At 45.9% G+C, this 16,050-nt stretch overlaps 1 protein-coding gene across 3 annotated transcripts in view; it reads left to right on the top strand.

Annotated features, from left to right (window-relative positions):
* The window catches only part of LOC135904083 (high affinity cAMP-specific and IBMX-insensitive 3',5'-cyclic phosphodiesterase 8B-like), a 333,636-nt gene that overhangs the window by 306,359 nt on the left and 11,227 nt on the right, over positions 1-16,050 (top strand). For 2 of the 3 annotated variants that reach the window (XM_065434680.2, XM_065434687.2), the window contains exons 7-15: positions 2,679-2,908; positions 2,985-3,055; positions 7,318-7,398; positions 9,089-9,156; positions 12,157-12,330; positions 13,823-13,880; positions 13,963-14,101; positions 14,368-14,563; positions 15,477-15,607. In XM_065434680.2, the coding sequence (XP_065290752.2) occupies positions 2,679-2,908; positions 2,985-3,055; positions 7,318-7,398; positions 9,089-9,156; positions 12,157-12,330; positions 13,823-13,880; positions 13,963-14,101; positions 14,368-14,563; positions 15,477-15,607 (1,148 nt within the window). The remainder of the gene's footprint in view (positions 1-2,678; positions 2,909-2,984; positions 3,056-7,317; positions 7,399-9,088; positions 9,157-12,156; positions 12,331-13,822; positions 13,881-13,962; positions 14,102-14,367; positions 14,564-15,476; positions 15,608-16,050) is intronic. The other variant, XM_065434695.2, reaches the window with a different exon arrangement.

Here is a 16,050-nt window from a genome sequence, read left to right as displayed (position 1 = left end):
TGGAAGGTTTATAAAGTCCCCTACTCGCTTGCAACGTTAAGGACCTTCGCAATGTCTTCAACTTCCTATCCCTGGTACTCTTCACACGAACGTCTCTTTCCCCTGCGGCGCATAGGCGCATGGCGGCCGATCTCGCCGTTGACAGGGACGCTCGTACGAACGACAAAGGGAGAAAAAGAAACAGTAAACAAGTTTCATCGGTACAAGACATTGTTTCTGGTGCGCCATATATAATGTCAGCACGTACAGTCTTGGTCAAAAAATTTGAACCCGCTGTGAACGGCCGGGGAGCAGCTGCGCTCCGCTATCGCGGCGCTGCCACCGCCGGCGCGCGCTGCTGCTCGCTTGCACCGAGGATAAAGAGGGCGAGGGAAGCATGACTCTTGCTCTCAAGCCTCGTTTGAAAACAACGCTCGTGAAAAACTAGTGCGACCAGCGCGGCTTCCACGCGGCGGTGGCGAAGTGGAAGCCACTGACTGGCTAGCATACCGTTTGCAGCGTATGCTGGATGAGCGGGCGGGGGTCTCTGGCGACCGCTGTCAAACGCGACACGCACAAATTTTGCAGTTCCGAGTATCGGAATCATCAGTTAATGTTTCCTGGGGCCAAACTAAAGGAACAACGCTATGAATAGTACTGCGCATGTTCGAACACGGGTACTTTGCGAGGATCGTAGCTAAGATCTAACATCTGCAGCTGAATGATATACTAAATAATGTGTCACAATGGCATGTCGTATTTGTAATCATGAATTTCACAAGTAGCAAATTAAAGCATAAGCTTTAAGCAAATTAAAGCATAAGCCACCCTAAAGCATAAGCTTTAGGGTGGCGGTGGCACCTGCATCTCTCGACGAAATCACAGGGGGGAACACGCCCTGAAGGCATTGAGTGCGGCTTGGTCTGTGGTTGCCCTGAACAATTGCAGCTTGTCCATGTGTTAGACTGTAAAGTAGCCGAGATCTCTGGTTGAAAGGACGCAACGTGAAACCCATTTTCTTAAAACTGCATGTGAAGCCCTTTCTCTTAGAGACGAACGATACCTCAGTAAACTATATCCAAAATACTCTTTCCAGTGAGCCCGTGACAGCGACAGCACCGCCGGTGTGACGCCTTCACTATACGAGAATCCTATAATCACGTGGCCCGGGTCTACTTTACGCGATTCAAGCGCGTGATGCCCAGTGCAAACAGGATGAACTTACATTGGCCTCACGTGTGCATGAGAGTGAGCCCTAACGACAATGAGGCAGTATGCAGGAAGATATAAAAAAAGGCGAGGTAGTGGGCCCTTTCCGAAATGCCGAGGGAAAGGGTCTAATTCAAATCGGCTACTCAGGCAGGGCAAACGTCTTGTAGTCCCGCAAATTTTTCATATCTCACTGTGGGTTTAATTAAAGAACTTCAATGCCAAACGCCCTCGTGTGGTCGTTCCTTAGAGGAGAAGTGCGGTCAACGTAGTTGAAGTATTGTAACGGTGATTACAGGCCCTTTACGAAGAGTGTCTTTGTAGTTCAAATTACTGCTTCTGGTCTTTTCTGAACGAACGGTGTTTGAATCGCCCGCATATTACAATAAAACCTGGAACAACGCTAGACAGCACTCAGATGTCAATTTATGTTTTATCTTTTGTTTTCATCGCACTCAGAAACAAATTCAAAATGTTTATCTAATAGCACATGGCTAAGGCTCTCGCCTTTGAATGTGTAGTATAAAATTGTAATAGGTAATTTCGATGATTAGGACAGTTTTTATAGTACAACGCGCTGCATGGAAGCCGGGCAGTTTTTCCTAGGCAAGCGCATTTACTCGCACGAAGCGCCGTACCACGGCGGCCGCAAGACGACCTCGCAGATGGCAGAACTACCACTGCACTAGTTTTTCGCGAGCCCTGTTATCAATGGTTGCTTGAGAGTGAGAGACATGCTTCCCTCGCCCTCTTTAACCTCGGCGCAAGCGAGCACCGGCGCGAGCCGGCGGCGACAGCGCCGCGATAGCGGAGCGCAGCCGCTCCCGGCCGTTCACAGCGGGTTCAAGTTTTTTGACCAAGACTGTACGTTCGTTTGATGCAGCTACGCAAAGAATTTGCCTATGTGCTTACTATTATTTATTGTTGTTTTGAACGTGTCCAAATTGTTGCGTAGAAATGACGGACGTGAGGAGGCAGTCAGATAACGGAAGAACCTCGGGTGTGGAAACCGTTTATTGGCGAAACTGTTCCCGCAATAGAGAGTACGAACTTATAGTGATACCAGCTCATCTGACGGCACGTTCGGCGGCCGCGCAATTGATTGAATCGCTTAATAAACGGTCCTCTATTTACACGCTGTCATCGTGCATTTTAGAGCAGCCGGTGAGTGTCGCGACAACCGTAGAATGCGAAGTGTATATCACGTGTCGTGATAATGCGTCGTGATCGTGGTACTGCACTCGAAACGTAATAGTAATGAGATGCCGCGTGCGTGTGTTGTGCAGAAGAGTAAGCGCCATAACTCATGCCGTTAACTTGCACCGACCGACAAGAAGAAGCATAACAAAGAGCGCGTAGCAATGTGTGGGTGATACTGGTTGTTCAGCGGGCTGTTCGTGTCACCTGACCCTGACGCGTTTTCACTATCTGCGCCTTAAAGTTCCTGAGTCGTGTAAATAGCCACCCATTCTCTCTGTACACGTGTGTAGTACATGAACCGGGCTGCCGAGAAGCTGGTGGGCTACTCTGTGGAGGAGATGCTAGGCGTGGACGCCCAGGAGCTTCACCGCACTGACTCGCTGAAAGCGGAAGTGGCCGCCACCATCTGCACGCAGCTCAAGAAAGGCAAGGAGTGGGAGGGCACACTGTTCCACAAGCGGAAGTCCGGAGAGTGCATCCCCATGTGGAGCAAGATCGCCCCCGTCGAGATTCACACCGGGTATTGCTCGATCGCTTTGCTGTTGCTCGCATATGTCTGCTCAGACGCTGTTCCTCGTTTTGTGCTCTGCCTGCAGGAAGTCGGACCACGTGGTGTACATTAAGGAGTGTCCTTTCTTCATGGAAAAGCCTTTCTCGCCCGATGCCGGTGAGTTGTACAGTGCGCCACGTTTCCAACGCGAATGCGGCTCAAGATGTGACAGTGGTCAGTCAGTCAAGAACTTTATTGATGTGACAGTGGTAAAAAAATAATAATAATATGGATTTTGCTCAGGGGGTTTACAAACCCACATATTTCTGTTGCTTTCTAATTTAAGTCACTTTAAATGGAAGCATTTATGATTATCTATGATCCATGATGCAGTGAATCACATGCGACGCAGAAATCATTACAGACTTAAGTGCATGTATTGCGGCTGACCCAAAGCATTTAGTCGCGATTGCCAATGTTCAGCGCGTAGTCGACGGCACTGAGATCGGATAATTGTGTTCGCAGTGGAGGCTGGGAAGTCATGCTGTTGTACAACGAGTATTGAAGTCGCTTATAAATTTCTCACAGTGCAAGTGGAACGAGTAGCAGAAAACAGACAACACCCCACCGACTCCCGCGCTTCTGCATGCTTTGTGTTTTCCGTGTCGCCTCAAAAGAGTGACGGGTCTAGGTCGAGCGCAGTAACTGCACATTTAGCCTTGCCATCCAAAACAATGTCTGTGCAGAACAATTAACTACATATAACAATTGAAGAAAAATTTCTCTTTCACTTAAGCTGAGTAACCGAGTTATAGCGTTTGGTAAGAGCTTCAAGGACCGTACCTTACAGGTGTCGCGACTACCACTCCCAGGTCTGTTCATGTGAACGTATAGTAGTCAGGTTGCCATTTCGGTGAGCTGCTGTGCATTCAGCTTGTCCAGCGTGGCCAATAGGAGTATGGGAAAGGAAACTGTCGTGGTACTATTTTCTTTATTCCGCTCTTGTTTGTCGCACTACTCAAACTTATGAACGCAATTATCACTTTCTAAGGACCTTGGAGAATTTCTTTGGCGACGTGCGTTCTGCCTTCTCATGCAGTTTCACTACGGGCTTTGTAACTGGAGCCAGCAGAAGTTCTGGAGTAAAACTGCGCCCAGCACTTTCTAAGACATCGATGAACACCGGAATGAAATTTTATCAACGTAAATCAATGCTTCTAAACCATGAGACGGCTGACGTCATCGCCACCATGCTTTTTACGATGTGAAGGATATGTGTTATCCCTGACATGAGGGGACGCATTACATACGCACATTCTCCAGCTAGAGAATGTCGTCTCGTAACCCGCGATTCCTGCTGGAGGTCTTCCCATAAACACTTATTGTCTTGTGGAAGACAAATATTGTTCTATTGCATTGAGCCAGTCCTGATCCAAAATTTTTAATGAAGTGAAAAGTTTATATTATGTACATTTAAACGACAAAAGACAGGGAACCTTTAAAAAAAATACGAGTTCCCACTATAGTCTTTGGCACTTAATCGAAGATTTTTCTAACAAACTCTTAAAACCAGAGGTATAAGCAGCATCTGGTTCTTCAGACTTCTTAATTCGAAATCATAACAGCGTGAAATAATGCCGCAAATTTTCCCTTATTTATAGCTGGCTACCTAACAAGGCAGTTTCAAGCTGTTGGCGACGTCATCAGTTTTGCGATAAGCGTGTTTGTGCACAGATTGTGCGCTTTGTGCATAGAGAAAACGTGGGTCTGTCACTCATGGTGAGGCCACGTATATAAAGCACCAGCTGTCGCACTTCGTCTTCGTTTGAACGCGGACCGGTGGCGTTGTTAGTTAGGAAATTGGTGCAATGCAGAGAAGCGCACTTGAAGCTGGTTTGTCTTTATTGCTACGGCAGCGCGCTTTGTACTTAGCAGTGAGTGATTGTTTTTTGTTTGTAGTGTGAAAAACAGTGCTGCTGCCGTTTCAGATTTTTTTTTATCTTTTGATGTGAAGCTTCAGCGTGCGTCATCACTGTCTTCTTTATAACGCTGGGGTCTGTCCGCGCTTACAGCTTAACGCTATGATACTTTATTTCGTTAGCGTAATGCGTTTAGCCTGACATAAATTTGTTATGTGACCACATTGTGATACTTAGAGATCAACACTGGCGGCAACACCTTGGCAGGTTACACCAAAGCGCCAGAGCTGCGGTGCCCACGGCGCGTTTTAGCTTGTAACACCGGGGGCTGTCAGCAACAGGCGCATAATGCGCTGGAATGTCCTTGAAAAAGAGACATACCCGCCGTGGTTGCTCAGTGGCTATGGTGTTGGGCTGCTGAGCACGAGGTCGCGGGATCGAATCCCGGCCACGGCGGCCGCATTTCGATGGGGGCGGAATGCGAAAACACCCGTGTGCTTAGATTTAGGTGCACGTTAAAGAACCCCAGGTGGTCAAAATTTCCGGAGTCCTCCACTACGGCGTGCCTCATAATCAGAAAGTGGTTTTGGCACGTAAAACCCCAAATATTATTATTATTATTAAAAAGAGACACGATGCGCAAAATCCCGAACTCGGCTTGAGTCTCGCTGGAACCCAAGCTTATTGCGTGCACAGGTCATCAGGTCATCAGTAAAACAAACAGTTTGCATTCCCTGAGTCTAAAACTCTCTTTCGATGGGGGCGAAATGCGAAAACACCCGTGTGCTTAGATTTAGGTGCACGTTAAAGAACCCCAGGTGGTCAAAATTTCCGGAGTCCTCCACTACGGCGTGCCTCATAATCAGAAAGTGGTTTTGGCACGTAAAACCCCAAATATTATTATTATTATTATCTAAAACTCTCTTCTTTCGTCCACGAGTTTTCGTGGTTTATTAGATCTGAGCTATACTTCTGGTCAATGGTCTCTATTGACGTCAAGTTAGTCCTGAGACACGTCTCCGAGGTCAAGACGTTATCATAGCTAAGTCTTTTCGCAAAAAAGTAAAATGATAAATGCGTCTGACATTCGCTTTACACGAACTGGTAATTACACGAGGGTGAAGGCAGAAATATGTGGCATAAACATTGGAGAAACCGCGCGATCGCCCCTTCTAGTCAGATCGCACTGCGAATACATGACTCAGCAGTTTCATACAACATTTGCTCGAGGGAATTAATGCTGGCGTGGAAAATAGTGGTCAATGATGATGGCCATCATTGCCAGTACACGCACTGCAGCTTAAGCGCGTTTTGATGCCCTTAACTTTAACCACACGTGTCGTGTGCTTCGCGAATAAACCACAGCGCAGCTTGAATGCCCTTCTTAGGAGTCTGGAAGAAGACCTTCGCCACATAACGCACCCTGTTTCGTATTTCAGGCGACCGCTCTCAAACCTCTTTAACAGCGTTCTGGGTGAGGCGTACGTCGCAGCGAAATTATCAGGAGATGAAAGAAACTTAGACCGAAGATAAAATTATGCTAATTACGAATATGCGCACGACAAGAAAGGACGGTGGTTGTGCGGTACACGGCGCTAATTGATAGCTTTTTGCGCTGCGTTGTAACTACATAAAGTTTTAACAAAATCAGTTACTGTATGTGACAACCGAGAATTTTGTTTAGATCTGCGAACGCTCTTGGCATTAAGAGAGATAAGTGCTATGTTACCTGTCGCTTAATATTGCAATTGCAATTATAAGTAACATAAAAGGCGCTATTAAAGCAGCAGACAGATCATTCGAAGCGTCCCGCATGTAAATATATATGTTTTTCTTTTTTTTTCTATGTGAATCTTTATGTCATTGAAATTATGCTATGGGGGAGATCCCCCAAGGCATTGTAGATGCACATATATATTTTTCTCTAGTATTTCTTGTACGAAATTCTTCGCCTCAGTTGTTCGGTCTTTCCCTGTTACGCGCCCGGACAACACGCTATATGGCTGGTGAGTTCAGGTAACGGCTCTCTCTGTCTCTTTTTTCCACGCCTGTGACCACATTACCTGAACGAACTCACTTGACAGCGTTCATAAAAGAAAAAGCAAAGGCTTTGCAAAAACGAGTTACTGCAAGGCTTATCCGTTGATTAGATTTAGCTGTAAAAAGCTGTCAAATTTAGCTCGTGGCGTAACTATGACGTTAACGTTCGCGGTACAAAGAAATTGCGACACCTTTCCAATCACCATTAGCAGTTGCGGCAGCTCAAAATTGCATGTTACGTTGAACAACACTCAAGTTTTATCTTTTGTTCCTATGGTAGTCAAGAGGTTATTGGTAGCTTGTTTTGTGGATTTTGTCAATATAACTGCAATGGTGGTTCAAAGAGAGATCATAGTCAAACTGCCTACCTGAACTCGTCTTGTTCGAGCACACAATGGGGTAGAGACGCTCATTCACCTAACGCTACAGTCGCTCTTTATAAAGCGACTTCTCACCTTTTTTTTTTTTCTCCGCCTCTAGATTTCCTGTCTTTTACACTTAACTCGAGCATGAAAAGCTCTAGAAAGGCATCTTGTGATGTTCGTTCCTTGTGCAGTGAGGGTGAGTCGCTTATGCTTCCTGCCGCTCGCTTTCCGCGCGCGTTCTCCGCATTTCGCAATGCACCCGTGCAATTGCCTTCCCATCTTGCTTTCGCTTTGCTTGTCCAGCTTCAGCACAGCAGACTCGCAATGTCGTTGTATTGTGGTCGGGGCCCCGCTTGTTCCTTAACGTGTGAAAACCAAGCGCCTTTGAACGCGTGGCGAAAACAGTTAACGTCGCCGAGACTGCGCGTAGCTCGTGGACGTTTTAAAGCACTGTCAGGCTTTTAAATTGTCGCGTACAAGTCAGGTGGCTCGTATTATGACTGTGAGAAAAAAGCTGCTTTAGTGCGGCTTTTTCTTCCATCATCTTTCATATATTAAATATAAACAGCACTTAATGTGCGAGCTCTATAAAGGTCAATATAAACGGGACGATTATTTCACGCCTATTCTGCGTAGATCTACAGCGGTTGATCCTCAAGGACGTCCGCTTAAAAATTAAACGACACTAACCGTCCGATGACGAATTGGCAAGCCATGGCTGATATTTAAGATGGTTACTTCGTTACCATGTAGTTTCCTAAACCAAACCCGGCGACGTGATGCGATCCTACGCCTACACTTTGACAACCGATTCTCATTAAATATAGACGGCCTTTCGTTAATGCCAGTAACGGAACTTTGAGCGTGGTAGTTGAGCTGGTAGTTTACCGTCTCTGCCAACTGCACTAAAGACCCACGCGGATACGCCAAACAATTTCTCTCCTCCTCCATCCCGAACTGTAAAGAAGCGAACGCGAGTAGACGCTCTTGGCAGCTGCTGAAGCGTCGTCGTGGCGCATGACCTCTGAGATTTGTAGACTGACGGTTGCTTTCTTCACGCCAAACTGAACGCCATCCTTCGCGCTCGCGAGATGTCATGTGAATGTGTGCGACCTAACGCCGTAAAGCCGACAACCAAAGCGAATGCAACTCGAATAACGATGCGTCAGTAAGGGTCGCCAGAGCGTCGCTCTAGCGTGCGAGTTGTACAGCTTGCCGCTTTTTCCGGTGCCCCTTGATTGCCTTTCGCCGGTCGACTCTTACGTCGATGTCTGTTCGGCGCAGCTCTGCATTGGCTGTGTAGCCCGTTTCTGAGTGTTGCTGAGTCCCTTCAACTGCTTCACTTGTTGCGGAGAGGTTGCTGCTCTGCCGCGTACGAACACACTGTCGTCAAGATGCAGGCTCTGTGGTTGTCATAAAATGTTGTTACCGATAATTCAGAATTATTCAGCTAAGTAAAATAAAGTAACTTGATAGCTGTCGATGAAGTTAACAGTTGCTTTTTCTTAACATTTACATGCACTAAAGTGTAATTGCATGCATTTACATGCAATAAAGTGTAAAATACGGGCCTTGAACAGCGTTACGTTCTCGCATGTGGCAGGCTTACGAAAATCCGACATAAAATTCTAACCAGCATGTTTGCATGATAACTAACAACGCTCTTGGAAGCAAGCATTTGCTTTGCTTGCTGTTTAGCATTGTGCTGTTGCTGTTAGGACTGAGACGTCTGCGCGCCAGTGAATGAGCAAAAACCGACGTTTTGTCAGTATCCCAGGCAGAATGTTCAGTAGTAGAGCTTCGTAGATTAGGTGGATACTAGCTACCTTATGGTCATCGATATCCAGATTCTGTTGACTTGGTGTTTTCTTCTTTTGCGCCAACAGTTGGAATGAACAGACGACAATCATTCGCAAAATTTCACGCAATGACTCTGGAGGCCCCCATAACAAAGGTGAGTTAAGCGCCGTAAGGTGCGAAATTCTGGGACCATGTCCACCCATCGCGCAAGAAGTGGCCGGCTACTTTAACGAACATATGCTCGATAACGGGCCAGTGCGCTTTGAGCCACCACGCGGAAAGCCCGAGATGTCATGCTTTTCAGAGAGGGAGGCGGGCAATGCCTAATGCGATTGTTTTTCTTATTCTTTTTTTCTTCTTTTTTTCCAAAGCATGATTCATGTTGGGAGCAACGGCTCTTCGATATGACGGTGCAATCTGTGTGCAGGCTTCCTTTTTATCTTTGTTTATTCAGCAATGTAGAATTCTCAGCCAAGGTTTATTCTTAAGGTTTATTCTTGGATTTAAATCGCACTGGTACCAGTGAAATGTCTTTTAAAAATAATTTGCGATTATATCAGAAACTTAGATTAGGACCCGATTCAATATTTCCCCTTCCCCAAGTGTAGGGTAGCCAGCCGGGCACGTCCTGGGTTGACCTCCCTACTTTTCCTCTTCGTCTCTCTCTCTCTCTCTCTCTCTCTCTCTCTCTCTCTCTCTGAGACCGACGTTTGTCAACGCTGTGCTTTAGGCGCCTGGTTTCTGCACTGTCGTACTTTCTTTTTTACAGCCCTGACACATTTTAACCCAGTCAGAAAAAAAAAATCTAATCTGTGTCGGCGTGTATGTGTGCGTTTTAGACAGCCACCTAACAGCCCGTAATACGCTTGACGACCCCTGATTCAGCACTGCAATATACCGTTGTGAGGATCGCAGTGCCTCGTACAACTTTATACGTATTGACCAAAGGGACCATAACTTTAAATTGGGTCCTAATATAAGTTTCTAATATAATCGCAAATTATTTTCATTGAAAATAATAATGAGACGAAGAAAACAGGCAGGTTTTGAAACTCGTGATAATAACTGGCATGTCAATTTGTAAACTGCATTTGACGTTTCTTAATGCAAATGAATTCGGCATTGTAAACTGCAGTTCAAGTGAATTTGTGGCTTCAGCCATGAGAGGTTTGAGAAATTTCACTGGTACCAGTGCGATTTAAATCCAAAAATAAACCTTTAGATGTGTCCACTTTCTACACTGCGTCAGGGCCTACTCACATGCTATATCTGCTGTAGACACCGAGCCACAAATTTAGAAACTTGTATTTTGCATTTTTGGAAGATTCGCTATTTATTTCTATTCTTATAAAATGTTTAAGAGATAATAAACGGTTTGCTCGTATCGGTCAGCAGAATTTTAACTTTTTGTTTAAATGCGAGGTACGTAATTTATATTGTTTTGGAAGTTACGTGATGAGAGCATTTGTGCATTTTCTTTGTGTGTTCGTATTTTAATGAACAAGCCATAGCTGTATACCCGGCTGGTGCTCCTATGCTGTTCAGAGGCGGGACATTCTGGTAGTTTCTGTTGCAAGTTGCCGGCGTATGTGTCCCGCGCGAACGCCCGCGTCTTCATCGCTTTATTCCTCGCACCAAGCTGCGCGTTTGTTTAGTTTCGTGATTGTTCTGTTGATTGACCAGCCCGTACAAAATTAACAGGCAGCCAAATCAAAGAAAACGTAACAAAGATGAACTTTGGATGTTAAGATGTCTAGTAAATGTCGCGGCCAGAATAAAGGTGTGGGCGGACATCAAAGAACAAAAGTAAAATAAATTAAAACAAAAATTTAACCTGTCTAGTAAGTACGTCTGACCTTTCCTCTCTGCCTGTTAAGCACTCGGCGGAGAGTTGATTGAGTCACTTGTGAGCGTGCTTGGTAATAGCTCCTGAAGTGTGTGAGAATTCTTCTCGCACAACCGTCTGGTGAGTGCACCCCACATGTGATTTCAGAAGCACTTTAGGTCTTGCGCTATCGGGTCGCCTCGGAAACTGCGATGTCATTCACAATTAGTATCATATTTTTGTTTCTTCTATCATTGCACAGTTACTTTTCAGACACCCTGTGGCCAACACGTTGCCATAGCTCAGTTAAACGTAAAACGTATCCTAATCTGTCGCTGTACGTCCATAAACCTGTAACACGTATCCTGATACGAATAACAGACTCTTCGATTCTAGACCGAAGAAGTCGCCGCGTAAACCTGGTAATCTTCCCCATTAGGTTTCAACGCAGCCGACAAGAAAGCTGTGAGGTTGGTGGGCTGGATGAAGAGTTTATATAGTTAGGCAGCTGTGATGACCGTTAAGATAGACGAAGCTTATGACATTTGTTCATCTATCTAAGCTCGTTGCGCGCTGATCACAACCCGAGGTAAGCCGCATGCAGCTGCATGCAAAATATAGTCACGTCACCGCTGTCTGCGGTTGTCGATTACGGACGATGCTAGGTCTTTTTATCGCCGTCATGGCAAGAAACTTGATATATGGCATGAAAGCCTGAATGCAACTGAAGCGGTGACCGATATATCTCACTATTCTTCGAAACACTTTCACCAACGCCCTGCGTCGTATACTCCAGCGACACGACCGTAAAACTGCGACATCGAGCGAAGGACAGGCAGCGAGAACCAAGAATATACGCGACGTTATTCACCAGGCCTTAGATGTCAAGGTTTCTTGGCAAAGGCCACATCTACCGAAAAGTGACGTTAGCTTATACAACCGGCCTCTTTAGCCTTTTATGTTAGTATGCGGTATGCGTATGATAATTTAGTATTTAGTATGCATATGGTGCGATATGCTTAGGGTGAACAAGTGATTTCTGCGTGTTTGTTTTTAATAGCATACAGATAAATAGGCACAAGGAGGTCCGAGAGCACTAGGCTGTAGGAGGACAAACAAATATTACCAATTTGTCAACAAATATTGCTTTTCTCCGTCCAGGTACGCAATCAAGTACACAATCTGATATGCTAAGGTCACCCTATGTAGCTCAATTGGGCAGTAGACGGTGCAGGCAGCTTTTCGGGCCAAAAAATAAAGGGGGTGGGGGTGAGGGGTAAAATAGTATGTCTCGGCGTTTTTGTGTATGGCGCTCTGTCCGTGGCCCAGGTCATCAACATGCTGGTGTCGACACAAGAGAACAGTTCGGCCATGGTGGCCCAGGCGTTGGACCGCGTCATCGAAATCCTTCGCTCCACAGAACTCTACAACCCGCAGCTGGGAGTCGGCCAGGGCAAGTCCGAGGACCAGATGACATCTGACTTGGTCACTGGGCTAATCAACGTGCGTTGCCTACTCTACCACTCTCTAGATAACCACATCTGGACAGAAACGTCGCCGTAGTTTGATGACAACACGCTTAGGCGCTGGCTGCCGACTACGCGAGCAGGCTATCGCGCCCCCATTCGATTAAGTGAAGTGAAGTGAAGTTTATTCTTCTTTTCAAGGAAATGAGGGCACAGGGACAAAAGGCAGTAAAGCTTGACGAGGCCCCCGGTACCCATACAGTGGACAGTAATAATATAAAGGCCAAAAAATGTACATAGAAGGTGCGACAAATATGTCAAAACAATGCTACAATGCACACAGTGAAACTTAATTAAGGAAAGACAAACATGTGCAAGGTAATACGCAAGCACTCAAAGTCATACACTTACAAATACAATGCATACATGACTGGTGAATTAAGACACAAGAAATGCGACTACAGTACTTGTCCGCAAAAAAGATAGATATAGAGAAACATGTGTATAAACAATCTGCCACTTTCGGCTTCCTTGAAGTATTGTGCTTTTCGATGCTGTTTCACCTATTCGTTCGGTTCAACGGCCTTCCGTGGCCCGATACTATGAACTCTGGCGGCTCAGGGCATTTGATACGACGGCATTTATCCCTGCATGAGAATCCCAAGACATCGAGTGCTGTTAACAACTGCGTTCGGGGCTGTAGGCAGCGCAACGACTTTAACGAAACGTGGGTAGCAAAGGACATTCACATTCCCGTGCATTTTGTAAGAGATGTTCAACTATACAGCTGAAGCACGATTATACTGTCAGGCAACAACATGTTATCCACTCTCGCGCAATTAAGTTACACTTAACGAAGTAAGTTACGATGTTGAAAGCAAATTTTTATTTAGATTCTTCGTACTTTGGAATAAAGGGCGGAAATAGCAAGATATTGAAAATTTGTAACAATGTGTCTCGACTCACTAGGTCTCTGAGAAAACTGGTATCATGATTTTATGAGCATACTTATGTAGTTTTCAGACATACATCAGTTTCGCATGGCATCTGTTTCGCCAGAATTAGGCCTCAGTTGTTTGCACTTTAGGTGAGCGAGCCTGCTTGTTTCTCGGAGCTACAGTATGTTATAAATTTGGGCTTTCTGCATGTTCAAATGCTTAAATATATAAATTGGTGTAAAATATTGAAAGATTAATGTTCTGTTTCCATCTCCCCTCTGTTATGCAATTTCCTTTCTTAACCCAGTGCCCAAATCGGTGCAATAGCTTACTAATAATATCGTATTTGCGTGTAGGAAAATTCGGTGTTATGCCAGAAGTAAATAGTTGCTGTAATACTCATTAAACGAAAGCGCGACAAGGTAGAGGTGGCAACAAACAAGCTAGTTGTCATCCACCACGTAACGCATTGACCGAAGGAGGGACACGAGCGAAAGAAACAAGCACAAACACTGTGTTCTTTACTTTGTTCATTTCACTTCGTGTGGCATCAGACGCGCGTGACGGCGCTTTGGTGCTTCTCGCTTGCAGACGGGCCAGAAACCGACGGGCGTGCGACGGTTGTCCCACGAGACTTCGCTGATGAAAGGTAACTGTGACGCGTGCGTAGGAAGAGCTCTCTTTTTTCATCATTCTCGTTATCCTTATGCGCTTGGCCGGCCCGGACGCAGTGAACGTTGTGAATGCGACGGCTTCGAGCGGCGTTCTCCCCAGCCTGCAGACGGCGGCACCCAAGATCAAGGAGCTGCTGGAGAATGATGTCAAGTGGGAGTTCGACATCATCGAGCTGGAGACGCTCACTGGACGACGGTGCGTATACGGCCGTGGGAATGAGTTAGCCTCGTGCCCGAAACACTGGCGCGAGTGTCATAAATGATTCTGTGCAGCTTTCGAAATTGATTATGGGAACATGAAACAACCTTTACACATGCCGAGCCCATTTTCATTGCGCATGTTTTTTTTTATTATTATGGTGGCTCACTATCACCACAGCGCCTAAATTTTATAAAGCTAGCGGCGGAGCAGTTTCCATGCTTCTACAGAGCGACAGACAAACGATGCAACGCGTTTTGCAGGCCTCTCATCTGGCTGGGATTGTCGCTCTTCTCGAAACTCAATGTGCACACCAGCCTGGAATGCGACGACGCCACCATCCGGAATTGGCTGCAGCTGGTGGAGTCCCACTATCTGGACAACCCCTACCACAACTCAACGCACGCCGGCGACGTCATGCAGGCCACGGCCTATTTTCTGCTCAAGTTACGAAAAAAGGTACCAGCTCTGACTTAAACGCTCCCATATTTAGCCTGTTTCTCTTGAGAGCGAGGAGGGGATAGAGTCTTCGCCTTCTGGGACGCCCAACTTGTCGCAGGAACATGGCCAGGCAACAGTGCTGATCAGGCGAGAAGTGACTTAAAAACATTTGACAAGGGCAACAGCACACCTGCAACTTGTAATAATCACTTCTTTAAATGGGCGATTCAAGCAGCTACCTCACTTGCAATGCATATAGACTACGAAGCCTAAATTTTGTCCCGAACTTTTTTAGAAAGCATCCTAATTAGCTGTTAATTAGTGTAATTAGTCTCGCTGTGTTAGTGCAAAATATAATTGGGCAAAGTTCGAGTCTAAAATGATGTGCCTACTTGCGCCGCTTTGCTCGAGGGGGACACATTTTGTTTCAGTGTACATGTATTTCGGCGTCGCTGCAGCTACGACTTGTTGCTGGTATTTGTGTACAACTAGAAACTGCAACTGGCGCTTGTGCTAAAGTAACGTGCAGGCTGACTACTCGCAGACCTCCCCTTTCTTCTGTGTCGGAGGCATTTCTGGTTTACAAAACAGTGATTGTTTTTTGGGTCATAATAGTGCGAAGCTTGGTAAATTTCGCTTGTGCAAGAAGGGAAGGTAATTCCCTAATTATGCACCCATGTAAAAAAAACTTAAGTATTACTAATTACTGAAGTAATGAGGTTACTTGTTCAACGAGTAGACAGAGAATTCACATGAAGCGCGCTCATGTGAGCAAGAATTATAGCCTTTTAGCATAGACTAACCCCTCTGCAAACAGACGTCTCTTAATTTAGGACCCCGCCGGAGAACATGCGAGTTAGACAACGCCGCGATAAGATTGTCTGCACATATTCATGCTGTCGCTCGTGATGTGTCAATCGGTTACTTGCAGGACATCTTCGATCCGCTGGACGAGGCGATCTGTCTCATATCGGCGGTGATACATGACATCGACCACCCCGGAAAGTCCAGCGCGTTCCTCTGCAACTCGGACCACGAACTGGCCATCCTCTACAATGACCGGTGCATTCTTTTTTTTTTTTTTTTGCTTGGTCGCGGTAGCGTCTATAGACAGCAATGCAGTCCCATAAACTGAGTGATAACTTCTGCTAGCATGGAATGTACCTTACCACTGACGTCACGAACTATTGGTGCTACGACTACCGCTTTTTTTTTTTATTTTCTGTGAGCATGGGCAGAATAAAAAAAAGAAGGGGGGGGGAAGGAGGGGGAGTTGATGTGACTGTCCAAAATTGCACGACTTGTTCGCGGAAGGTTAAAAAAGAAGTTGCCACCTTCTAAACTGAACCATGAATCGGCCATGGATCTGAGCGTTATCGGGTCCCAACAAAAAATTTAATTATGGCGTTTTACATGCCAAAACCACTTTCTGATTATGAGGCACGCCGTAGTGGAGGACTCCGGAAATTTCGACCACTTGCAGTTCTTTAACGTGCAGCTAAATC

Source organism: Dermacentor albipictus, chromosome 1, assembly GCF_038994185.2.
Source record: "Dermacentor albipictus isolate Rhodes 1998 colony chromosome 1, USDA_Dalb.pri_finalv2, whole genome shotgun sequence".
In the NCBI taxonomy this organism is placed as follows: Eukaryota; Metazoa; Arthropoda; class Arachnida; order Ixodida; family Ixodidae; genus Dermacentor; species Dermacentor albipictus.
The sequence above is the reverse complement of the archived record's forward strand: the minus strand, read 5'-3'. Positions and strand labels throughout refer to the sequence as shown.